The sequence below is a fragment of the Pseudopipra pipra genome, chromosome 27, assembly GCF_036250125.1.
Source record: "Pseudopipra pipra isolate bDixPip1 chromosome 27, bDixPip1.hap1, whole genome shotgun sequence".
NCBI lineage: Eukaryota > Metazoa > Chordata > Aves > Passeriformes > Pipridae > Pseudopipra > Pseudopipra pipra.
The window spans coordinates 3,646,215-3,671,184 of NC_087575.1; the positions used below are offsets into that span (position 1 = coordinate 3,646,215).

Below are 24,970 nucleotides of genomic sequence, written 5' to 3' on the forward strand. Positions count from 1 at the left end.
CCCGTGCCACCTGTCTGTCCCTTTCCCGACCATCCTGTGCCCCACGGGGGGGTCACCCACCGCCCCCTGCCATCCCCCCCAGGCACTGAGGTCCTCTGGCCAGAAGCACCCAGAGGGTCTGGGGGACACCTGGCACCCAGAGGGGCTCTGGTGGCACGGGACATGTGGGGTGGGGACATCTGATGAAGGGACAGATGTCACCGGGACGCTTGGCATTGAGATATTTGGGGTGGGGACACCTGGGGTGGGGACACCGACCGTGGGGTCCCTTGGGTGCCAGGGGTGGTGATGGGCAAGGGACACCTGTCTTTAGGACACTTGGCTTGGGGACACCTGGCCTGGGGACATTTGGTAGGGAGATGTTTGGCATGGGGACACCTGGCGTTGGGCCCCTTGGGGTGGGGACACCAATCTTTGGGTCCCCTGGGGTGGCATTGGGGACATCTGGCATGGGGACATCTGGCATGGGGGGTCCCCTGGGGGGAGGACATTTGAGGTGGAGACACCAAGGGGGAGGGGGGACACACCTGGAGTGGGGACAGCTGAGGTGGGAACACTGGCCATTGGGTCCTTTGGAATGGGGACATTTGGGGTGGGGACACCAGCCATGGGGTCTCTTGGGGTGGGGACACCAGGGGTGGGGACACCTGGAGAGGGTGGGGACACCTGGAGAGGGTGGGGACACCGGCCATTGGGTCTCTTGGTGTGGGGACACGTGGCAAGGGAGGGGGGACACCTGGAGAGGGGGGCAACACTGGCCATTGAGTCCCTTGGCGTGGGGACACATGGCAAGGGGACACCTGGGGATGGGGACACCTGGGAAGGGGAGGGACACCTGGGAAGGGTGGGCACACCAACCATCGGGTCCCTCAGCGTGGAGACACGAGGCAAGGTGGCCCCTGTCCCCCCGGGGCTCTGGCCGGGCCTTGTCCGCCCCCCGGGCCGGGGGGGGCCCCGCCGGTGTCCCCGGAGCCCCCCGGGCACGATCGCGACCCGCGCCCACGTGTCGGGACAGAGCCCCGGCCCCGCCCCGCGCCCCGCCCCTCCCTCCTCATTGGTGGAGACGCGGCCCCGCCCCTCCGCTGATTGGCCAACCGTGCCTCGCGCTGGGCGGGGCCCGGGGGTCGCGATCGCGACCGGGGGTCGCGACAGAACCCAACCCCCACCCCCCGTGAGTACCGAGCCCGGGGCTTGGCGGGAGTTGGAGGGTGACGAGAGGGGTCGGGGGGGGCCCCGGGGGGGCTCCGGGAGGGGTCTGGGAAGTCCCGGGGGGAGTCCGGGTGTCCCGGGGGAGGTCGAGAGTCCCGGGGTCCCCCGGAGCACCCCAGGACCCCAATAGTCCCCAGGGGCCCGAGGGAACATCCCTGGAAACTCAAGGGGACACCCCCGGGGACCAGCGCCCCGCAGAGACCTGCGTGCAGCCCCCCTGGGACCCCCCAGGACTCGCCCCCCGGGGTGCACAGGGCCGGGCCGGGGGGGGACACCCCAAAGGGCAGAGGGGCTGCCGGGGGACGGGGGGGGCAGCGGGACACCCCAAAGGGCGGAGGGGCTGCCGGGGGGCGGGGGGGCTGCTCCGCTCCCCGCGGGGGTCGCGGGGCTGCCCCGGCCGAGGGGACGGGTGACGGGCGGCACGTCCCCAGCGCGGGATTGCGACAGACAGACAAACCCTCCCTGACAGACAAACCCTCCTCGGCTTCCGCTGAATCACCCGCACACCCTCCCCGGCCCCAAAAGGGGCGGACCCAGGTGGGGACGGGGGGACTCGAGAGGGGTTGAGGGGACCCAACCCCAGGGCATCCCGGCAGGGCAGGAGGCCAATCCCACCCCAAACTCCGTCCAGCGCCCCCCTCCCCGTGACACTCCACAAGCTGCTCAGAGGCCGCCAGCAGCTCCCACTCATGTCATGAGCTGCTGGGTCTCAACCAGCAGGAGCTGTGGGGGATGGTCTTGCGGGGGGTCTCAGCCCCCAACTGTGCTCACCCACCCACGACATCCCAATATCTCTCCCCACAGCCGCGGTGCCATGTCGGCCGAAAACGGCGCGGTCCCGGCGCGGGACGGGCCGGAGGTGAAGGTCGGGGGGGCACGGGAGGCTTTGAGGGGGCTGCGGGTGCCTCTGGGGACCCCCCCTCAGTGCCAGCCCGCCCCCCCCAGAGCGTGGTGACCCGCGTGGCCAACCTGGCCCTGGTGAGCTGTGCCTGCGGGGCCGTGGCCGCGGCGTACGCGAGCACCAAGGAGAGCCACCCCTGCGTCCGCTCCGTCTGCCAGGCCGCCGAGAAGGGGGTGAAGACGCTGACGGCGGCGGCCGTGAGCGGGGCCCAGCCCCTCCTCACCCGGCTGGAGCCACAGAGTGAGTGGGGGGCAGAGGGACAGCACCCCACGGGGACGGGGAGCGCCCCAAAAGTCGCCCTGGCAGAGCTCCGGTGAGGCGGCAGCAGGGGGATGATCCGGGTTGGTGTGTCAGCTTTGTGTGACCGAGGGGGAAAGGGCTGGAGCAGCACCCCATGAGTTCAGGGGTGATGGAAAACCAGCCCTTGCAGAGCTCTTGTGAGACAGCAGCAGAGGGATGAACTGGGTTTGTGTGTCGGGGTTATATGGTCAAGGAATAAAGGGGTGGAAACCACCCCACAGGCATTGGGGGAGCCCAAAACTCACTTCCACAAAACTCTTGTGAGGCAGCAGCAGAGGGATGATCTGGGTTTGTGTATCAGGTTTATATGGCCAAGGAATAAAGGGGTGGAGAAGCTGGAGGAAAAGATGGAGGGGGAACACCCCCTGAGTTTTGGGGTACCCCAGGAGCTGGTTCTCACAGAGCTCCTGCAAGGCAGGAGGAGAGGAATAATCTGGTTTCATGCCTCTGGCTCCCACTGCCCCCAAATCTGCCTGCAAAGGGCTGTGGAAGCTGGAGGAGAAGCTGGGAGGGGGGAGCAGCACCCCATGAATTCTGGGGTACCCAAAAAATGCCTCTTGCAAGGCAGCAGGAGAGGAATCCTCTGATCTCACATCCAGTTCATATCACCGAGGAACGAAGGGCTGGAGAAGCTGGACAAGAAGACGGGAGGGAAAACACCCCACGAGTTTTGGGCTGCCCCAAAACCCTTCCCCAGCAGAGCTGCTGCTCAGGGCAAGGGGAGGTTTAACCCAGCTCTTTTCACATCCCCAGTTTCCAGCGCCAACGAATTGGCCTGCAAAGGGCTGGACAAGCTGGAGGAGAAGCTGCCCATCCTGCAGCAGCCCCCTGAGAGGGTAACGTCCCCCTGGGGGGTGCAGGGGGGTCCGGTGCTGGGGCCACTGGAGGGTGAGGCTGCCCTGTGCTGTGCCCTCGCAGGTGGTGGCCGGGACCAGGGAGCTGGTGAGCGGGGCGGTGGCCAGGACGCTCGGCACCGTGACGGGCACCCGCGTGGGGCGGCTGCTGGTCACGGGGGTGGGCACAGTGCTGGGGAGACCGGAGCAGCTGGTGGGCAGGTACCTTCCCGGGACAGAGGAGGAGCTGGGTGAGTGCCCACCGTGCCGTCACAGGCACCGTCTCCCGGATTTGGGGGTGCAAACCCCTGCTGGGATCCCCGCCCCGTGGTGCCCCTGGGCCGTGCTCAGCCCCCCGTGGCGGTGCCAGGGCAGCGTGGTCACTGTGACACCACACAGGGGACAGTCCCCGTCCAGGGCACTGGTGAACTCTCACCTGGAAACCCGAGGCAAATATAGTCTTGTGCTGCCTGGACGGGTATTTATAGCTTGGCACAGGGGGGCAGAGCTGGCCCTGTGCCACAAAGGTGACACTGGGGCCACCGGGCTTTGTGGTGACACCTCCACGTGGCCTGGTGGCCAAACATCCCGTGGGTGGGCACCCCTGTGACCCTGGAGCTCAAGGGGATCATCCCAGTGCCTGGTGCAGGGTGATCCAGTGCCTGGTGATCCAGTGCCCAGCATGGGGTGATCCAGTGCCTGGTGCAGGGTGATCCAGTACCTGGTGATCCAGTGCCCAGCATGGGGTGATCCAGTGCCTGGTGTGGGGTGTTCCAGTGCTGGGCATGGGGTGACCCAGTGCCTGGTGATCCAGTGCTCAGAATGGGGTGATCCAGTGCCTGGTGTAGGGTGACCTGGTGTAGGGTGACCTGGCGTGGGGTGATCCAGTGCTGGGCATGGGGTGATCCAGTGCCTGGTGTGGGGTGGATCCAGTACCTGGTGCGGGGTGATCCAGTGCTGGGCATGGGGTGATCCAGTACCTGGTGCGGGGTGGATCCAGTACCTGCTGTGGGGTGATCCAGTGCCCAGCATGGGGTGATCCAGTGCCTGGCACAGGATGGTCCATCCACGCCGTCCTCACCCCTGGTCCCACAGCAGCCACAGGAGGCACGGAGGTGGCCCGGGGCACAGAGATGGGCACAGCAGGCCCAGAGGTGGCCCCGGGCCCGGCGGTGTCCCCGCTGGGGTGGCAGAGGCGGTGGCAGAGCTGCTTTGTCCGCGTGGGCTCCCTGTCGGCCGAGCTGCGGCACCGGGCCCTGCGGCGCTCGCTGGGCGAGCTGCGGCGAGCACGGCACAGCGCCCAGCACCTGCTGGCACAGCTCCACCACCTCATCCAGCTGGTAAGGACGTGGCACATGGGGAGCCCCAGGGCAGCCCCGGGCCAGCCCCAGCACCCCTGGGTGTGCTCCCACCCGACTGAACCTCCCCCAGATCGAGGAGGGGCAGCGCGGCTCCGACGGGCCCCGGAGCGGCACCCGGGAGAGACTCCACCGGCTGTGGCTGGAGTGGAGCCGGCAGGAGGGTGTGCCCATGGAGGAGAGTGAGGTATGGCATGGGGGGCACCTCGGGGGACACCCGGGGATGGAGGGGTGGGCTGGGGCCGTGGAAGACATCGAGGTGTGGGACAGGGGACCGTGGCCGTGGAGGACACCCAGATAGGGGGTGGGGGGCTGTGCCCATGGAGGACACCCAGATAGGGGGTGGGGGGCTGTGCCCATGGAGGACATCATGGTATGGGACAGGGGACTGTGCCCATGGAGGACACCAAAGTATTGGGGTGGGGGGCTGTGCCCATGGAGGAGACCAATGTACAGGGCAGGGGTACCCAGGGAAGACACTGAGGATGGGGTGGGGTGCTGTACTGTGGCCTTGGAAGTGAGGTGTGGGGTGAGGGGCCACGGCTGTGCAGGACATCAAGATGCAGGAGGGGGACCATGCCCGTGGAGGAGACCAAGGGATGGGGTGGGGGGCTGTGGCAGACAGTGAGTTATGGGGGCTATGCCTGTGGAGGACACCAAGGTGTGGGATGGGGAGAGGAACCATGCCCATGAAGGACACCAAGGTGTGCCCTGGGCTTGGAAGACAGTCAGGTGTGGGGTGAGGGGCCATAGCTGTGGAGGACATCAGGATATGGGGTAGGGGCCATGGCCATGGAGGACACCAAGGGATGGGATGGGGACCTTGCCCATGGAGGAGACCAAGGGATGGGATGGGGGGCTGTGCCCATGGAGGACACCACAGGATGGGTTGGGGGGCCAGGACACCACAGGATGGGTTGTGGGGCCAGGACACCACGGGATGGGTTGAGGGGCCAGGACACCACGGTATGGGGTGGGGGGCTGTACCCATGGAGGACACCAAGGTCTGGAGCCCCTCTGCAGCCCCCCGTGCCCGCCGGTGCCCCGCAGGTGGAGGCCCGGGCCCTGGCCATGCTCCGGGGGCTCCTGCAGCAGCTCCACGGCGCCTGTGCCCGCCTGGTCTCCGGCGCCCGGGCCTTCCCCAGCAGCGTCCAGGAGACGGCGGGGCACGTCCGGCACGGCGTGGAGGGCGTCCAGGCCGCCCTGGCCCGCGCCCGCTCCTTCCACGACCTGTCCGAGCTGGTGCTGGCGCAGAGCCGGGACGGGGTGGCGCGGGCACAGCTGGGCATCGAGGAGCTGCTGGAGCACGTGGGGCAGCACACGCCCCTGCCCTGGCTCGTGGGACCCTTCGCCCCGGCGCTGGTGGAGTACCCCGAGGACGCCCCGGTGGATATGGCCAAGTGGGAGGGCTGTGTCACCGTCGGGGGGACGCGCCAGGCGCCCGCGGCCCCGCGGGTGTGCAGCCAGCGCTGAGCCATGGGCACCTCAGTGCCACGGGCACCGCGGGGCTGGGGGAGTGCCCGTGCCTGGGAACCCCGACCCCAATGGGATGGACCCGGTGACCCAGCGTGGGACCCCAATGTCGCTGCCAGGGACTCGTGTGGGGACGGTGGCACATGGAGGGCACGGCCTGTGCCCATCCCCAAGCCCTGGGAGTGTTGGGATTTTGTGTCTTTTAACGGCTTCAAACCTGTTTAAAGAGGAAGAAAACAACTTTTTTGGCCTTAAAAATGACTCAGAGCTTGTCGTGATGCCTTGGGCCCACCCAAGGGGGGGCTCGGCACGGGTGGCAGAGCAGGGGGCACCCCCAGGGAGGGTCCCAACGGAGGGCTGGGAGAGCGGGGTGGGTGCCAGTGAGGTGCTGGGACTGAGGGTGCCACAGGGTGCCACCTGGACTGTGCCCCGCGGCCGTGTGGCACTGAACTTTGTCCCCGTTGTCACCACAGCCCCGGGGTGTCCCCGACATCACAGGCACAGCGTGGTCACAGCACCCAGTGGGTGACACCGGGAGCTCCGTGACTGTCCCCCCTCCTGCCACCGGCACCCACCGGGACCAGTCGGACCATCTGCCCTGGCCAGGTGTGGGGAGCACTGGGACCCCCGTTCTGGGGGATCCCCACGAGGGGAAGGGGGCCGGGGGGGTGTCAGGGCATGGTTTGTCCTGGGGGCTCAGTGTGGGGAAGGTCGGTGTGGGGGATCCTGAGGGGGATCCTGGGGGGGATCCAGTGCCCGGGGGAGGGGATCTGGTCTGGGTGGGGGTGTCAGTGCAGCCTGATCCTGGGGAATGGGGGCCCTGGGGGTCGGTGTAGACCAGGCTGGGGGAGTCCCGGTCCCAAGGGGGTGTTGGTGCAGCCCATTCCTGGGGGATCCGGTACTGGGGTGTCGGTGCAGCCCATTCCCGAGGATCTGGTACCGGGGGGGGGGTCAGTGCAGCCCATTCCTGGGGGATCCGGTACCGGGGGGGGGGGGGTCAGTGCAGCCCATTCCCGGGGGATCCAGTACTGGAGGGGTTCAGTGCAGCCCATTCCCAAGGATCCAGTACCGGGGGCTCAGTGCAGCCCATTCCCGGGGGATCCGGTACCAGGAGGGTCAGTGCAGCCCATTCCCGGGGGATCCTGTACCGGGATGGGGTCAGTGCAGCACAGACCGAGGGATCGTGGCCGGGGGGTCAGTGCAGCCCAGTCCCGGTGCTGGGAGGGGGACTCGGTGCAGACGGTTCTCGGGGGGCTGCAGCCGGGTCCCGGGGGGATCCCGGTCCCGGGAGAATTCCAACCCCGGTCCCCGCGGGGATCCGAATCCCGGTCCCGGGAGAATTCCAACCCCGGTCCCCGGGGGGATCCCAATCCCGGTGCCGGGGAGATCTCACCCCCGGTCCCGGGGGTTCTCCGCGGTCGCGGCCCCGCCGGTCGGTGCTCCCGGTGCGCCCCGGGCCGGCCCCGCTGGGCGGCTCCGGTCACATGCGCTCGGGGCCGGGCTCCGGGAGTATAAAGGGCGCTGGGGAGGAGCGGGGCGAGCCCCGAGCCACAGGCGAGCCGAGCGGAGCCGAACCCAGCGGAGCCACCAGCGGTGAGCCCGATCCATAGCCCGGTCCCGATCCCGATCCCGATTGGGATGCCATTTTCGATCGCAGTCCCCGTTCCTCTTTCGATTGCGATCCCGATCCTGGTCCCGGTCCAGATCCCGGTCCCGGTGCCGGTCCTCGGGCCCCCCCTGTCCCGGGTTTTCCCAACCGCGTGGGAGCAGTCCCGGCCCACGGAGTGGGAAACTTTGGGTTCCCCCATCCGGGGTGTTCGAGGGGAGTGTTGGGGGGGGGTCTGACCCCACTCACGATCCTGTCCCGTCCTCCCCAGCCCCACCATGGCCACCCCCGAGCCCGCGACGGCGCAGCCCAAGGCGGAGGAGCAGCAGGTCAGTGGTGGAAGGGGGGGGGGGGGGGCGGCTTGGTGGGGAGGGAGGGGGTTCATCCCAAAACACGTCCTGTCTTGCTCCGGGACGGGAATCTGCTTTGTTCCTTCACAAGGCTGGGAGAGCCCCGGGAGCCCCCCAAAACCATCTCTGGGCGGGTGGGGGCACAGAGTACGCCCCGTCCCCTGTGAGATTTGGGGGTCCCCTGTGAGATTTGGGGTCCATCACCCCCACCCTGACTCCTCCCACGCCCCCCAGAGCATCGGGACGCGCGTGGCCAACCTGCCCCTGGTGAGCTCTGCCTACGACATGGTGTCCAGCGCCTACAGCTCCACCAAGGAGAGCCACCCCTACGTCCGCTCCGTCTGCGATGCCGCCGAGAAGGGGGTGAAGACGCTGACGGCGGCGGCCGTGAGCGGGGCCCAGCCCCTCCTCACCCGGCTGGAGCCACAGAGTGAGTGGGGGGCAGAGGGACAGCACCCCACGGGGACGGGGAGCGCCCCAAAAGTCGCCCTGGCAGAGCTCCGGTGAGGCGGCAGCAGGGGGATGATCCGGGTTGGTGTGTCAGCTTTGTGTGGCCGAGGGGGAAAGGGCTGGAGCAGCACCCCCTGAGTTCTGGGGTGATGGAAAACTGGCTGTAGCAGAGCTCCTGCGAGGCAGCAGGGGAGGTGGGTTTGTGTGTCAGGTTTCTATGGCCAAGGGAGAAAGGGGTGGAGATCACCCCACAGGGGCTGGGGGAGCCCAAAACTCTTCTCTCACAGAGATTCTGTGAGTCAGCAATAGAGGGATGATGTGGGTTTGTGTGTCAGGTTTATATGGCCAAGGAATAAAGGGCTGGAGATCACCCCACAGGGGCCTGGGAGGCTCCCAAAAATTTTCTCTCACAGCGCTCCTGTGAGGCAGCAGCAGAGAGAAAAGTTGTTTTCTTATCTCTGGTTTCCACCACCCCCAAATACACCTGCAGAGGGCTGGGGGAGCTGGAGGAGAAGCTGGGAGGGGGGAGCAGCACCCCATGAATTCTGGGGTACCCAAAAAACGCCTCTTGCAAGGCAGCAGGAGAGGAATCCTCTGATCTCACATCCAGTTCATATCACCGAGGAACGAAGGGCTGGAGAAGCTGGACAAGAAGACGGGAGGGAAAACACCCCACGAGTTTTGGGCTGCCCCAAAACCCTTCCCCAGCAGAGCTGCTGCTCAGGGCAGGGGGAGGTTTAACCCACCTCTTTTCCTGTCCCCAGTTTCCAGCGCCAACGAATTGGCCTGCAAAGGGCTGGACAAGCTGGAGGAGAAGCTGCCCATCCTGCAGCAGCCCCCTGAGAAGGTACCAGGGGTGGGTGGGGTGGGCAAACACGCGGGGGGACCCCCCAGCAGCGCCTGACGGGGGGCTGTGGGTGTCCCCTCCCAGCTCCTCTCGGACACCAAGCTCCTGGTGACCTCCACGGTGACGGGGGCCCGGGACGTGCTGAGCAGCACCGTGGCCGGCGCCAGGGATGCCGTGACCAGCCGGGTGACCGGCGTGGTGGACATGACCCGGGGGGCCGTGCAGGGCGGCGTGGAGCTGACCAGGTCAGCGGTCAGCAGCGGGGTCAGCACCGTCATGGGCTCCTCCGTGGGCCAGATGGTGGCCAGCGGGGTGGGCTCCGTGCTGGAGAAGTCGGAGGAGCTGGTGGACCATTACCTGCCCATGACCAACGAGGAGCTGGGTGAGCGGCTGATCCCGACCCCCCCCGGAGATGTGTCGTGGGATGATGGTGGGAAAAGGGGCTTGGAGCAGCCCCTGGAGCTGAGGAAGAGCTCAGCAAAGGTGCCAAGTTTGGCTGCCCAGCCCAGCCAGGGACATCCATGGCAGCCTGGTCCTGGTCCAGCAGGAATTGAGGGACCCACTGGGGTGTTTTCCAGCCCCAACCCTTCCCTCCCCTCATCCCAAGCACAAAGAGACTCGGGGGGCTCCTGGTGTTTTTCATCAGAAAACCCTTTATATTCATGTTGGTCGAAATCACAAGAAATTAGGGAGGAGGGGTGGGCAGAGCCCGGGCAGGGTGATGGAGGCTCTGCAGGGAGGTGGTGGTGGTGGTGGTGGTGGTGGTGGTGGGGCCTCCTCAGCAGCTCCTGTCCCTCAGCCAAGCTGGCCACGGCCGTGGAGGGCTTCGAGCCGGAGCAGCAGAAGCAGCAGCAGAGCTACTTCGTGCGCCTGGGCTCCCTGTCCAGCAAGGTGCAGCACAGAGCCCTCCAGCACTCCCTGGGCAAGCTGCAGAGCGCCCGCCACAGCAGCCAGGACCTGCTGGCACAGCTCCAGCGTGCCCTCGACCTGGTAGGACCCATCCCCGTGCCCCCCAACATGTCACCCCAGCGTGTCACCCACCCACCCACCCACCGTGGACTCTCCTCTCCTCTCTCCCAGGTGGAGCACCTGAAGCAGGGCGTGGACCAGCGGCTGCAGGGAGGGCAGGAGAAGCTGCAGCAGATGTGGCTGGAGTGGAGGATGAAGCAGCCGGGCGCTGCCACCAAGGACCCGGCGGCACCGGCGGCACCGATGGCACCGGAGGTGGGCGGAGGGCAGGGGGTGTCCCCGCGGGGGTGACCCGGGGCTCGTCCCCCAGCCCTCCCCAGCCCTCCCCAGCCCTCCCCAGTCCTCCCCAGCCCTCCCCAGTCCTCCCCAGCCCTCCCCAGCCCTCCCCAGCCCTCCCCAGCCCTCCCCAGCCCTCCCCAGCCCTCCCCAGCCCTCCCCAGCCCTCCCCAGTCCTCCCCAGCCCTCCCCAGCCCTCCCCAGCCATCCCCAGTCCTCCCCAGTCCTCCCCAGCCCTCCCCAGTCCTCCCCAGCCCTCCCCAGCCCTCACCGGCCCGTTTTCCCCCCGCAGACGGTGGAGTCGGGCGCGCTGGCCATGCTGCAGGGGCTGGCCCAGCAGCTGCAGAGCTCCTGCCAGCCCCTGCTGCTCGGCCTGCAGGGCCTGCCCGGCAGCATCCAGGACACGGCGGGGCAGGTCCGGCACAACGTGGAGGAGCTGCGGGCGGCCCTGGCCTCGGCCGGGTCCCTGCAGGACCTGTCGGGGGCTGTGCTGGCTCGTGCCCGTGCCCACGCCACCCGTGCCCGGCAGCTGATGGACGAGCTGGTGGAGAAGGTGGCCTCCAACCCCCCCCTGACGTGGCTGGTGGGACCCTTCGCCCCCTCCAACGAGCGCCCCGTGGAGATAAAGTAGTGTCCTCTGGGCTGCCCGTGCCCTCCCCACACCCCCCAAAAGCCTCAGCAGGAGCAGATACTAAACCCCCCCCTCCCCCAAGCCCACCTTGCCCCCCTAACCTTGTGCCTGCCCCCCCCTCGCACAGCTCTGTCCCTTGTCCCCTGCTCTGTCCCTTGTCCCCTGCAGGAACATGCCTTGGACCCCCAAGTGCCTGCTGGGGGTCCCCTCCAGCCCCCCTGGAGGGGTCCCCTCTGCCCCCAGTGCCTTTCTTGTAGGGTGAGACCAGCCCAAGAAGCAATAAACTGGTTAGTTTTGCACCGGGCTGAGGTTTCTTTGGAGGGGTTGGGGGGGGGGTTGGGTTGGTATCGGGGCTCTGGAGGAACAACCCCCACCCCCCACGACCTGGGGACCCCCATTCCACGGGCAGGGACCCCCCCTGGCCTGTCCCCCGTGCTGGTGGGAGCAGGAGAAGGGCTGGCAGGGGGATCAGGAGCTGGGGGGCCTGGAGGGGCTGAGTCAGACCCATCCTGGGGAGGGGGGGTCTGGCAGTGAGGGGGTGCAGGGCAGGACCTGCTCACCCCACTGGGGGCAACAGGCACCCCCCTGTGCCCCCCCTGTGCCCCCCATCTCACGCCCTGGGGTGTCACCCACCCCCCAGTGCCAATGTCCTGGTGCTGGGGCTGAGTGTGGGGGCTGAGCCAGACCCCAGGGCCCCCCCAGTGGGTGTCCCCTCACCCCACGTGCCCCAGCTGCCCACCCCTCCTGCCACCAGCCCCCCGTGCCCCCCGTGCCCCAGCGGTGGTCCCGCTGCAGCACTTGGCAGTGGGGATAGCACCGAGGCCACCCCCACCCCCCCAGACCCAGGGGGTGCCCCAAATTCAACCTGGCACAGCTGAAACCACGTCCTGGGTGGCACCAACACGGCTCAGGTCGTGCCTGGGTGTTTGTTATTCCATTGGCTGCAGCCAAAGGGATTTGAGCTGGACATGGTGTGTCCCCCACATCCACCCCCAAACCCCCCTGAGCCAGGGGGATGTCCCACTCCTGGGGTCTGGGTTGCCCCCACATCTTTCCCATCCCAAGGATGGGGCTGACCCTCTGGAAAAACCTCCTCCCATTCCAGGCAGTTGGGCAAGAGGCACATGGTGTGTGTGGGGGGATTTTTTCTGGGGTTTTATTTGGGTTTTGTGAAATCAGCCCTTGGAAAAAGCCAAGCCTCCAAAGGGGGGCTGGGGATCCTCCCTCAGGGTCTGGGCACAAAGAGGAGCCGGGAATGTCTTTGTTGGACCTGGAAAAAAAAAGCTCTGGAGCTGTTGCAAAAGAGCAAAGAGACCAAGAGCCAGAGCTGGTGCCCAGCACGGGGCAGGAGGATGCCCCGAGTCCCTTCCTGGGGCACTTAGGAGAGAACACACCGGTTTTATTCTGTTTTTACCCCAAAAGTTGGTGCCCAGCCCTCCTGCTGCCCCTGGGGCAGAAGGATCCAGCTCCAGCAGCTCCCTCTGGCTGGAGGGAGGAGGATGATGGTGGGAAAAGGGGCTTGGAGCAGCCCCTGGAGCTGAGGAAGAGCTCAGCAAAGGTGCCAAGTTTGGCTGCTCAGCCCAGCCAGGGACATCCATGGCAGACTGGTCCTGGTCCAGAGGGAATTTGGGGACCCACTGGGGTGTTTTCCAGCCCCAACCCTTCCCTCCCCTCATCCCAAGCACAAAGAGACTCGAGGGGCTCCTGGTGTTTTTCATTAGAAAACCCTTTATATTCATTTCATGTCGGTCGAAATCACGAGAAATTAGGTAGGAGGGAAAAAAAAAAAAAAACCAAACCAAAAAAACAAACAAAACAAAAATAAAACAGCCAAAAAAAAAAAAAACCAACAAAATAAAATCAAAATAATAAAAAGGGAGGGGGGACAAATACAGACACCAGCACAGCCCCCCCACGGGCGGTGCCTCCGCAGGGACACGGGACAAGACCAAGGACATTGGCTACGTGTGACTTAGGGAAGTGACTCCAGCAGGGGATGAGGCACAGGCTGGTCTCCCTTCCCAGCCTCTCCTCCTCCTCCTCCTCCTCCTCCTCCTCCTGCTCCAGGTGGGAGCTGTTCCCTCAGCTCTCCTCCGTGTCCTCCGCAGCCTCCGGCTCCCGCTCCGGCCCGGCTCGCTCGGCCTTGGGATAGTCCTGCACGCTGCTGGGGGAGACAATCCCACATCCCAGTTCCTTCCCAGGCTGGGAAAACCCTGACACGGCCCCCAGCTCCCCCTGGATCACCCTGGGAAGAGCCCAGTGGGTCACAGGCAGCCCCAGCCCCCCACACTCACTTGTTGTGGGGCTCCTCGGGCGCCTCCGGCTCTGCAGCTCCCACCCCTTGGCTTTTGTCCTTCTCCTCTGTGCCCTCTGATTTTTGGGACAGGGACTCGCCGTTCACAGGACCTGGCAGGTCTGACAGGGAAAAGAGAGAGAGGCTCAGGCACTTGGAGCCTCTTGTCCATCCCAACCCCAGTGGGCCAAGGATCCACAGCCACAGGTTGTCCCCAGACATCCAACTGAGCCCGAGGGGACCCCGGGCCTGGCTGAGCCCAAGAGATGCAGCAAGAAGGGCCTCAAAACCTCCACCCCCCAGCCCAGGGTGGATTTTCCCCGGCAGCTCCTCCAGGAATGCTCTTGCAGCACCCCTGGGCCGTCCTGGCTCTGAGGGTGGAAGATCCCAGTCACCAGCTGCCTGGGTAAGGGCCTGAGCCGGTGTCCAAGGACATCTCTACATTCCCCTGTTGGAGCAGAGCTCAGGCTGGCTGGGAGGAACCATCCTGGGCCAAAATCCAGCCTGGAGGCCCCCAGAGCCCGGGCGTGGGGCCCGAGGTTTGCCCTCTGCCCTCGCTGCGCCAGCACTCCACGCCCAGCCCTTTCCCACCCCTGGCACTCGGGCAAAGCAGGGCCTGGAGGGGCTGATCCCTCCACCACCCAGGCCAAGAGCCCCCTCCCCGTGCCCCTGCTCCCCAGTGGGATGGGACATGCCCCGGGAAGGGCCTCGGGATCCCGCCCAGGGGTGTTCAGGGAGCGTTACCAGCGTTCGTCTCCTCCTCCTCCTCCCCCTTCTCGTTCCGCGCCTCCGCCCCCGGCAGCTTCTCCGGGCCCTTCTCCGCCTCCCCCTTGTCCTTCTCAGGCCCGGCTTTGTTGGCTTTCTGGAGGGCCTCCAGCTTTGGTCCCAGCACACGGGACTTCAAGCGGGTGTAGACCTCGGCAGCTTTCTCCATCACGTCCTTGTTGGCTTTGTAGCGACGGATCTGCCCCGGGGAGCGGGAGGAGGGACCCCCTTAGAGCCTGGGGGGGCCCCACACCGGCTCCAGGGAGGGACTGAGCCCTCTGCTCTACCTTCTTCAGCGTGGCCACCACGTCCGTGTGCTTCTGGAGGATGTGGGAGGTGACCTGGAGCGTCCCCAGCTCCTCCAGCGCGTTCAGACACCGCTTGATGTCCTGTGGGGTGGCACCGGGTGGCACCGGGCTCAGGAGCGTCCCCGAGGGCGCCCGGGGAGCTCCCAGCACGCCCAGAAGGGAGGAGGAAGAGCAGCCCTGGCACTGCAGCCCAGCACTCACCGGGTTATCCACCTTCAGGGCAAACTTGACCTCACTGTGCAGCTTCTGCAGCTTCTCCTCCACCGTGGGCTCTGGAGCAGGGACAGAGACAGGCCAAGGGATCAGGACACCAGGGGAGGCCCTGGCACTGCCCAGAGCCCGGGATCCACCTGGGATCTCCCCCCCCAGCCAGGGTCTGGTGTCCTCCTGCACCTCCAAGGTCAGCAGAGCCCCAGGGAGCTCTTCAGAGAGGATTGGGGTGGCCCAACACGGGGAGGGGGTCTCTGTCTCTGCACCGTAAATGCTCCCTGATGCCATCCCGGGAAAGGCCCTGGAACAACCTCACTGTTCCCTGTGAGACACATCCATCCCTGTCCCAGGGATGGAGGAACCACCCCTGGATCCCTTCCCTCCCTCTCCTCCCCTCCGTGGTGGGAAGCAGTGGCTCTCTCACCCTTTTTCTTCTCCATCCTCCTTTCAGGGATGGGGTCGGATTTCTTCCGGCCTCGTTCCACTTTCAAGGGTCTGTGGAGGGAAAGGGAAGAGGGAAGAGGGTTGTGGTGAACCCCCCGCTTGCCACTGGGCTACCAAGGCTCGTGGCACTGCCTGGAGCACCCCAAGTGCCCTGCTGCCCCCCAGCCACGCTCACCCCCAGGTCCCAGCTCCCCTGTGCCCCATTCCTGGGAATGCAGCCAGGAAAAGGGAACACCAGGGAATGTCATCCTGGTAACCCCCAACACCTCCTGCACCCCTCGGGCTCGGGAGAAGGGGGGAGGGACAAACCCAGCCCCTTTGTGGGTGCTGCATCCCCAGGGAGCCCCATCCCCAGCCCAGGGACACCCCGTTCCCAGGGGATGGAGGGAAGGGAGGGAGGAGGAGGAGGAGATGCTGACTTGCTCCGTGGCTTCTCCTCTGCTCGGCCCCTCTTCTCCTTCTGATTTGGTTTCCTTGACAACTCCGAGGGCTGTTTCTTCGCCGGCTTCTTTACCTTGGAGGAGAGAACAATGCAGGGAGAGCGGCACGGCCCTGCCCGCTGCGGCGGGGATGGCACGGCCACGGCACTGCTCACCCCGTGGGCAGGGACACCCCTGGGCATGGACACCCCATGGACACAGCACGGCCTCACCCTGTGGGCAGGGACACCCCCTGGGCAGGGACACCCCATGGACACAGCACGGCCTCACCCCTGGGCATGGACACCCCCTGGGCATGGACACCCCATGGGCATGGACACCCCATGGGCAGGGACACCCCATGGGCATGGCACAGCCTCACCCCGTGGGTATGGACACCCCATGGGCATGGACACCCCATGGACACAGCACAGCCTCACCCCGTGGGCATGGACACCCCATGGGCATGGACACCCTGTGGGCATGGCACGGCCTCACCCCGTGGGCAGGGACACCCCTGGGCATGGCACAGCCTCACCCCGTGGGTATGGACACCCCATGGGCAGGGACACCCCATGGACACAGCACGGCCTCACCCCGTGGGCAGGGACACCCCCTGGGCATGGACACCCCCTGGGCATGGACACCCCATGGGCATGGCACAGCCTCACCCTGTGGGCATGGACACCCTGTGGACACAGCACGGCCTCACCCCGTGGGCAGGGACACCCCTGGGCAGGGACACCCCATGGGCATGGCACAGCCTCACCCCGTGGGCAGGGACACCCCCTGGGCAGGGACACCCCATGGGCATAGACACCCCATGGGCATGGCACAGCCTCACCCTGTGGGCATGGACACCCCATGGGCATGGACACCCCATGGGCATGGACACCCCAGGGACATGGTACAGCCTCACCCCATGGGCATGGACACCCCAGGGACATGGACACCCCATGGACACAGCACAGTGTCACCCCAGGGACATGGACACCCCATGGCACAGTGACACCCCATGGACATGGACACCCCATGGCCACAGCACAGTGTCACCCCACAGCACGTGGTTGCCCCGTGGACATGGACACCCCGTGGACAGGGACACCCCATGGACATGGCACAGTGTCACCCCGTGGGCATGGACACCCCATGGCACATGGTCATTCATGGCCACATGGTCATCCCATGGCCACACTGTCACCCACCCACCACAGTCACCCCACAGCCATGGCACATGGTCACCCTACAGCCATGGACACGGCCACATGGTCACCCATGGCCACAGCAGTGTCACCCCATGGCCACGTGGCCACTCCACAGACACACGGTCACCCCACGGCCATGGCATATGGTCACTCATGGGCATATGGTCACTCATGGGCAAATGGTCACTCATGGCCACATGGTCATCCATGGCCACATGGCCACCCCACAGACACATGGCCACCCCACAGCCACGGCACATGGTCACTCTACAGCCATGGACACGGTTGCATGGTCACCCATGGCCACACGGTCACCCCACGGCCACGGACACAGTCCAGGGTCACCCCCATGGCACGTGGGCACCCCACAGCTGTGGCACAGTGTCACCTCCAGATCTCTGTGCTGCTTTCCCAGCTCCCCAGTCCCCTCCACAGGGAGGAACTGGCCAGGTAAAAGAGCCACTGGTTGCCAAGAGCCCTGTGCAACCCTTCCCTGTGCTCCAGCCAAGCCTGGCTGGTGCTTCCACAGGCTCCAGGAAGAGCAAATCCCACGACTGTGGTGGGAGGAAAAGCACCTTGGAAACTGTGGAATGGTTTGGGTTGGAAGGGACCTTAAAGCCCATCCTGTTCCACTCTCTGCCAGGGACACCTTCCACTATCCCAGGTTGCTCCAAACTGGCTTTGGACACTTCCAGGGAAGGGGCAGCCACAGCTTCCCTGGGCAGCCTGTGCCAGATGTGAGGCCACAGCTGGATGGGGCGTCCTGGGCCATGGGAAGAGCTGCCATGGCAAGGCAGGGATGTGCCTGCGGACACACAGCCCTCCCCAAGACTGTGTGGGCAACCCCAGGGTAACCCAGGGCGAGGAGAGCAGGTCCCTGCTGGCTCCACACTCACCTCCTTCTCCGGCTCCAGCTCCGAGTCTGAGGAGGACGGGGCCTTGGCCCGGCCCCTCCGGCCCTTTTTGGCCACCTCATCCTCGGCACTGCTGTCTGAGTCCGAGTGCCCCTCCTCGCCCTTCTCCGCCTTCTCCTTCCTCCTCTCCTTCTCCTCCTTCTCCTGCTCCCGGAGCCGACGGATCTCCTCCTCCTGCTCCCTCTTCCTCTTCTCCTCCAGCTCCCGCCGCCGCTCCTCGTCCCTCCTCTTCCACTCGCTGATGCGATCCACGTCGCTGTCGCTGTCACTGCCGGGCACAGGGCACAGGGTGGCAGGGAGGGGGTGACCCTCCAGCCCAGCCCCGAGGCTGTCCCGCTGTCCTGGTGTCCCATCCGACCTCACCTGTCGCTGCTGGAGCTGGTGGGGACCCGCTCGGGCTTCGGTTTCCTGCCCCGGGGCTTGGGGGGTGGTTTCTCAGCTGCAAGACAACGGGGACAGGATCAGCAGGAGCCCTGGGGGTCTGTTAAAACAGCCCCAAAGTGGGGGGCAGAGGGGCTCAGGGATGTGGGGTGTGCCCACAAACGAGGAGATCCCAGAGCCCTGGGAGCCCCTGATATCCCACACTCTTCAGCAGGAGCCCTGGGGGGGTCTCTCTGTTAAAACAGCCCCCAACTGGGGGCAGAGGGGCTCAGGGATGTGGGGTGTGCCCACAAACGAGGAGATCCCAGAGCCTCGGGAGCCCCTGACATCCCATGTTCCCATCCCAAGGAGTTGGAGGTGGCAGGACAGCCCCCTGGCTCACCTGGCTTGCGGCCCCGCGGCGCCTTTTTCACCGACACGTCCGAGTCCGAGTCGGAGTTGGAGTCGGACTTGGTCATGTCCATGGTGGCATTTCCCACCTCCAGGTCTGAGTCCACTTTGGAGTCGGAGTCAGAGCCAGACTCCACTTTCTGCAGGCAGAGAGAGGGGCTGGGATGGAGGGTGGCACTGGGGTGGCAGCGCCCCAGACCCAGAACACCCTGAGCCCCAGCAGCACCCCAAACCCAGAACACCCTGAGCCCCAACAGTGCCCTAAACCCAGAACACCCTGAGCCCCAAAAACACCCCAAACCCAGAACACCCTGAGCCCCAACAGTGCCCTAAACCCAGAACACCCTGAGCCCCAAAAACACCCCAAATCCAGAACACCCTGAGCCCCAACAGTGCCCCAAAACCAGAACACCCTGAGCCCCAGCAGTGCCCTAAAACCAGCAACACCCAAATCCCAGCAGTGTCCTGAATCCCATAAACACCCCAATCCCAGCACTGCCCTGAATCCCATTAGCACCCCAATCCTACCAGTGCCCTAATCCCAGCAGCCCCCCAATCCCAGCAGGTCACTGAGGGGTCAGTGAGGTCCCTCTGGGTGCTCCAACCCCCGGCACGGCCCCACCACCCCCTTCTCCCCCTCCCCACAGCACAGACCCTGACTCCTCTCCAGCCTCCCTCAGGCTGGGGGTCCTTTACCTTCTTCTTCCTCCCCCCTGCCGGGATCCTCCGCGGGGCCCTGGCCACCGGCTTCTTCTCGGGAGTGAAATCCTGCGGGAGAACAGGAACAGCCTCATGATGTTGGCAGAGCCAGCCAGGCTCCCCCCAGCCCGGGGGGGTGCTCTCCCTCCAGCCCTCTCCCCCCCAGTGTATCCCACACCCCCCTCAGCACCTGGTCACTGTTTTTTTCCGACTCAGAAGACGTCTCCGAGTTCTCCTCTTCCGTCCCGGAGGGGCTGCCCTGGTCCAGGTCACTGGAGGATTTCCGAGGCCGTTTTGTCACCGGCGGCATCTGGGACGGGAGAGAGGACGAGATGAGAGGAGCCCACTCCCTCCCCACCCACCATGGAAAGCCAAATGTTTCCCAGGAAAGGCTTTCTTCCAACTCTTCCCAAGCGTCCCTGCAAGAACAGCCACGTGCACACCTCTGGATTCTCCTCCGGGTTGCAACCTCCACCAGTGGCCATCCCACCATCCCATGGGCATCCTGAGACCCCCCAAAAAACAGGCTGGACCCCGTTTCCCACCAGAAATCCAGAGGGAAGCCAGAGGGAATTGGTTTCTTCACCCCTTTCCACCCCGGTGGGTTTAAGGGAAGCCCCAGGGTGTCCCTGGCCGGGTCCCTCTCCCGTCCCCAGCCCACACCCACCTTCATGCCCAAGGGTTTCCTCTTGAGCCCGCTGTGGTCGCTGCCCCGATCCGAGTCCTCGTCGCTCTCCACCTTCTCCGTGGGCAGGGTGGCCATGGCAGAGTCCTCCTCGTCCTCCCCGGCGTCGCTTCCCGCCATGGGATCGTTGTCGGGGACGTCGCTGTCGGAGGAGCTGGCGGGCTACGGACAGCGGGAGCAGAGCCGAGTTAGAGGGGCCTGGGGGGCGTTTTGGGGGGGCAGGAGAGGAGAGGAGAGGAGAGGAGGGGAGAGGGGGCACAAAGGGTGGGGAGTGAAGGATGGCAGAGCTGTGCGTGCAGAGCAGCCTCCCCTCCCAGCACGGATCCCTTTGGAAAACACAACCCCCCTGCCCACGGGAACGCTGCTGAGACCCCCTTCTGATCCCACAGCCCCTCACACGCCACCCTGAGCACCAGCCACACGCTCCTGGATTCCCCAGCTTGCTGCCCTCTTCCCCTCATCCAAAATCCCTGTCCCAGCCCGGAGCTGGGAGCCCCCCTGGAGCAGCCCCCAGCCCTCCCCGGCCCTGACGGCGCCAGACAAGCGGGGGGTGCCTGGGTTTGGTCTCTCCTTCGGCGTCAGGGAGCGGCCGTTCCCCTTCCTCCACCTGGATCAGGCCTCTTCCCGTCCTCTTCCCGTGGGAAAGGGCTGCACAAGGAGTCCAGGTGGCCACCACGCTCTTCCCAGCTGGCATCTCCTGTGTCCTGCTCCCTGAAGGTCTCCTCGTTTCTCCAGCCCAGCAGCAGGTTCCTCACGCAGGGACATCAAACCCCAACTTCCATCTTCTGGGGAACCGGTGTTCCTAAAGCCTGGATCCTTCCAGCTGCTGGGAAAGCCTCTCCTTGCCCTTGACTGTTCCTGGCCCCTCGCTTCACTTAGGCCTCAAAACCAAGGAAAACCTCTATTTCAGTCTCCTCCTGCTCCTTCTGCCCGCAGGACGCGGTTGGTGCTGGTGACCCCTCAGTCACAGAAGGTCCCTATCCCTGATGGGAGTTCCTGGTGGATTCCTGGCCAGGGCAGGTGCTTCCTTCACCACCACCAAGCTCCAAGTTTTCAAGCACCGCCACGGTGTCACCTCACCCCACATCCAGAGCTCGGGGTGCAACCATCTCCCAGAGCTCCTCCAACCACATCCTGGATCCTCACCGGAGCCAAGGCAGCTCATTCCCTGATCTCAAGACCTGGACCTTGTTGCTCACCTCAAAAACCTTCCTCTGCCTCTCCAGCCCGACTCCCTTCAATGCCAGACAATCGTTCTACGATACATCACACCACAATTGTGGTCACAAGATGCCCCCACGAGCAGCTGACAAAGAACCATCTCCCTGAATCCCAGTGGAGGGCTCAGAACCTCGGAAAAGGATGGAAAAGGGGACTGTCCAACAGTCCAGGACGAGCAAGCCTCAAGCTCTTGCTCTGACCACAAAACCTCCACGATTTCGGGCGAGCACCGCAAAGCAAAACCCCGCTGGCCAAAGCACCTTCCGGAGGAGGAGAGCGGAGTCCAACAGCAGGGGAGAGGGCAGGGAAGCGAAGGGGAGCTAATTCCACCCCGAGGAAGCCAAGCTGGAAGCGCATCAGCAGCAAGGAGAAGCAGAGAGAGGAGCAGAGAGCGAGCTGGAGGGATGGAGGGTCCTGGCAGCCCCCCCGCCCGGCCCGCACTCACCGCAGGGGCACTGTAACTGGCGTGAGGGTTGTTCTGGATTTCCCACAGCCCCTCGTTGAAGCCTTTCCTCTTGTTGGGTTTGCCATATTTGTCTTTGTACTTTTCGTAAGGGAACAGATCTTTAGGGCCCAAGAAGGCTCTGAAGGAGAGAGACACACAAAGCAGAGGTGAGGCCGGGGCGGGGCACGGGGCCTTACAGGGCACAGGGGCGGCGCTTACGTCTCGTGGGTGCCGAAGAAGAAGATGGGGTACTTGTTCGGGGGGGGTTTCACGGCGCCGTCCGCGATGTCATCGATCTGAAAGGAAACCCAAAGCAGGGGGGTGGTCAGACAGGGGCGGTGACACAGAGCGGCGACAACGTCCTCAAGCCCCGGCAAAGCGGCGTCGGCCTCCGGCACCCGCGGCAAGGAAGCCCCTGGCTGGGGATCGGGGTCCCTGGCCATGGATCAGGGGCTGGATCGGGGTCCCTGTTGGTGGCAAGAGAGCCCTGGCCATGGATCAGAGTCCCTGAGGGATCCCGGCGGGATCTCTACAAGAGTAACCGGAGGGGTCCGGGCAGAGCTCGGCGCGGGGTCGTCTCTCCACATGCTACTCCCCAGAGATCCATCGCCCCGAGGGACCGAGGGAAGCCCCGGCAGGGCGTGGGGGGGCGATTGCTGAGCGGCCCGAGGGTCCTTCCCGGCTGCAGGAATAGCCCCGGGATGTGCAGGGCCACCCCGGTCTTCTGTGCTCCGGGCGGGCGGGGGGAGCCCCGGGGTGCCGGGGAGGTCTTCGGGGTGGGGGGGACCCTTCCCCAAAAAAAGCAAGCGAGCTAAAGCAGAGGGGTTGCAGCGGCGCGAGGGCTCTCCTGGGAGGAGGAGGAGGTGGTATCCCGGCATCCCGCATGTCCCGGCATCCCGGATCTCCCGGCATCCCGCATCTCCCGGCACGGCGCGGCCAAAGCGGTGTCGGCTCCGGCGCCCGGAGCTTCCCCGATCCCGCACGGGTTCCACCTGCCGGTCCCTTCCCACGGGACACGTTCAGAGGATGAACCCGCCTCGCCTGGGACGCCCAGCAGTCCCCCTCCGAGCGCATCCCAAAGCAGCTCCCGCTCCTCCCGGCAGCACCGCGGCACAACAACGCTGTCACCCCGCAGCGGGACCAGCTGTCCCCACCCAGAGAACCCCCACGAACAGCACCAGCACCCCCCGAGCACTCACGGCAGCCCCCCACCCGTGTCACACCCAGCGTGTCCCCCCTGCTGTCCCCAACAGGGGACAGAGCCCAGTTCTGTCCCCCCATGGTGAGGACAGAGAGCAGATGGTGTCCAGGTCGGGAGCTGGGAATGGGAATGGGGGATGAGGATGGAGGGTGAAGGGCAGGACTCTGCTGGGATGCTGGGGGTGGCTGTGAGGGGCGACCCCAGGGTCAGGGGCACCCCAGCTGGAGGGAGGGACCCCAGGCCACGGTCCCAGAGGTCCTTCATCCAGGGACAGACCCCAGTGCGGGACCCCCCTCATCTCCCTCAGAGCAGTTGCCAGGATGGGACCCCCAGCCTGGTGCCGGGTCCCCTCCCAGCACAGGTACCAGCACGGGACCCCAGTTCCAGTCCCAGACCCCCATCCCCGTCTGGGATTCTTCATCCCGGTACAGGTGCCAACACAGCACCTGTTTGATCCCCTCCCAGGATCAAACTCCAGGTCCAGTACAGCTGTGGGACCCCCATCCCAGGGCAGGACCCCATCCCAGGGCAGGACCCCATCCCAGGGCAGGACCCCATCCCAGGGCAGGGCTCCCATCCCAGTATGGGATGTCCATATGGGATCTCTGTGCCAGTACTCGGCCCTCATCCCAGTACAGGTGCTGCCATGGGGTCCCCCATTCCAGTACAGGACATCCCATTCCAGTTCCAGGCCCCCATCCCAGTGTGGGTGCTGGAATAGAGATTCCCATCCCAGAATGGGAGCCCCCGCACTGGTACCGGGTCCCCATCCCAGTGCAGCACATCCCATCCCAGTGCGGGTGCTGGGACAGGATCCACATCCCAGGGGAGACACCGACATGGGTCCCCCATCCCAGGATGGGACACCCCATCCCGGTACAGACCCTTCTACCCCGGTACAGGCACCGTTATGGCATCTCCATCCCGGTACCGACCCCCTATCCCCGGTATGGGACCCTCACCCCGGCACAGGGCACCCCATCCCTGCAGGGGTCCCGTTATGGCACCTCCATCCCAGTACCGTCCCCCCATCCCGGTCCGGGTCCCGTTATGGCATCTCCATCCCGGTGCGGGTCCCCTGCCCCGGGATAGGGGCTGGTACATGTCCCCTCACCCCGGTACCGGGATCTCCGTCCCGGTCTGGGACCCCCATCCCGGTCCGGGATCCCCATCCCGGTCCACGCACCGTTATGGCACCTCCATCCCGACAGGAGCCTCCCGTGCGGGCACAGCAGCCGGTGCGTGCCCCCATCCCACCCCCATTCCCCCCCTCCCGCTCCCACCCCCATCCCGGTCCGGGACCCCCCGTTCCCTCCCCCGGGCAGGGGGTGGTGGAGGGGGGGGCGGCGCGGCCCCGCAGGTCTCTCACCCGGGCCGGCCAGTGCGGGTAGCCCTTCATCTTGGCGAAGACGAGGTCTCCGGGTTTGAAGCTGTGTGGCATGGCGGCACCGGGCGGTCCCGGGGGGCACCGGGGGGCACCGGGCGCGGGCAGGCCCAGCCCAGGCCGCGGCAGCTCCGGGCAGCTCCGGGCGGGCGGCGGGGGCGGCCCGCGCCGCACGGCACGCAGGATGTCCCGCCCCCGGCCGCCGCCGCGCCGCCGGTTGGTCCCCGGGGGTGTCGATCAGCGGCTCTGGCCAATGGGAGCGAGGAGGCGGCCCGGCGGGATAACGGGATTGGGCCGCGCCGCCGGAGGCGCCGAAGCGGGGGGCGCTGGGGGGGGCGGGGCCGAGGGGAGGGGGGACATGGGGATATGGGGGGTACGGGGAATGGGAGGGGAACGGGATGGGATGGGGACAGGGATATGGGGGGACAGGGGTATAGAAAGGGAACAGGGGAATGGGGAGGGGGACAGGCGTATGGGGGGGACAGGCGTATGGGGGGGACAGGGGTATGGGAGTGGGGTCACAGGGATGTGGGGGGGACAGGGATATGGGAGGACAGGGATATGGGAGGGGAGTCACGGGGATGCGGGGGGGACAGGGATATGGGGAGAGGGACAGGGATATGGCGGGAGTGAGGGATATGGGGGGTCTGGTGTATGGGGAGGGGGACAGGCCTGTAGGAAGGGGACAGAGCTGGGGGGTCACAGGGATATGGGGGGGACGGGGATACGGGAGGGGACAGGGATATGGGGGTCACAGGGATATGGGGGGACAAGGATATTATGGGAGGTTCACAGGGATATGG

The 24,970-nt window shown here is 65.9% G+C and overlaps 3 protein-coding genes across 12 annotated transcripts; 2 read left to right on the forward strand and 1 right to left on the reverse strand.

The window, feature by feature from the left end:
* The first annotated feature begins 1,088 nt into the window (after positions 1-1,088).
* LOC135403401 (perilipin-3-like) lies at positions 1,089-6,332 on the forward strand. Of its 6 annotated transcripts, none has more exons than XM_064637419.1 (8): positions 1,089-1,171; positions 2,014-2,074; positions 2,155-2,350; positions 3,164-3,246; positions 3,329-3,494; positions 4,339-4,583; positions 4,675-4,788; positions 5,652-6,332. In XM_064637419.1, exons 2-8 carry the CDS (start codon positions 2,024-2,026, stop codon positions 6,072-6,074), a joined length of 1,278 nt encoding a protein of 425 aa, XP_064493489.1. In that variant the 5' UTR covers positions 1,089-1,171; positions 2,014-2,023; the 3' UTR covers positions 6,075-6,332. The 6 variants fall into 6 exon arrangements, with proteins under 6 accessions (XP_064493489.1, XP_064493492.1, XP_064493494.1 ...); XM_064637422.1 differs by having other exon boundaries at positions 2,014-2,068; XM_064637424.1 differs by lacking the exon at positions 1,089-1,171 and adding an exon at positions 1,182-1,208 and having other exon boundaries at positions 2,014-2,068.
* A 185-nt stretch (positions 6,333-6,517) lies between these two features.
* Positions 6,518-11,502, forward strand: LOC135403400 (perilipin-3-like). Of its 2 annotated transcripts, none has more exons than XM_064637418.1 (8): positions 6,518-6,680; positions 7,952-8,009; positions 8,265-8,460; positions 9,245-9,327; positions 9,412-9,709; positions 10,127-10,317; positions 10,408-10,551; positions 10,865-11,502. In XM_064637418.1, exons 2-8 carry the CDS (start codon positions 7,959-7,961, stop codon positions 11,201-11,203), a joined length of 1,302 nt encoding a protein of 433 aa, XP_064493488.1. In that variant the 5' UTR covers positions 6,518-6,680; positions 7,952-7,958; the 3' UTR covers positions 11,204-11,502. The 2 variants fall into 2 exon arrangements, with proteins under 2 accessions (XP_064493488.1, XP_064493486.1); XM_064637416.1 differs by lacking the exon at positions 6,518-6,680 and adding an exon at positions 7,543-7,667.
* A 1,408-nt stretch (positions 11,503-12,910) lies between these two features.
* On the reverse strand, positions 12,911-24,333 carry HDGFL2 (HDGF like 2). 4 transcript variants are annotated; one of them, XM_064637412.1, is made up of 16 exons: positions 24,153-24,333; positions 21,802-21,878; positions 21,583-21,721; positions 19,899-20,078; positions 19,422-19,541; positions 19,229-19,300; positions 18,525-18,672; positions 18,125-18,200; positions 17,744-18,029; positions 15,643-15,737; positions 15,204-15,274; positions 14,771-14,841; positions 14,549-14,650; positions 14,241-14,460; positions 13,498-13,618; positions 12,911-13,364 (listed from the first exon to the last, which is right to left on the reverse strand). In XM_064637412.1, the coding sequence occupies exons 1-16, from the start codon at positions 24,222-24,224 to the stop codon at positions 13,286-13,288; spliced, it is 1,929 nt and encodes a 642-aa protein (XP_064493482.1). In that variant the 5' UTR covers positions 24,225-24,333; the 3' UTR covers positions 12,911-13,285. The 4 variants fall into 4 exon arrangements, with proteins under 4 accessions (XP_064493482.1, XP_064493481.1, XP_064493484.1 ...); XM_064637411.1 differs by having other exon boundaries at positions 12,911-13,367; positions 24,153-24,332; XM_064637414.1 differs by lacking the exons at positions 21,583-21,721; positions 21,802-21,878.
* Positions 24,334-24,970: the final 637 nt, after the last annotated feature.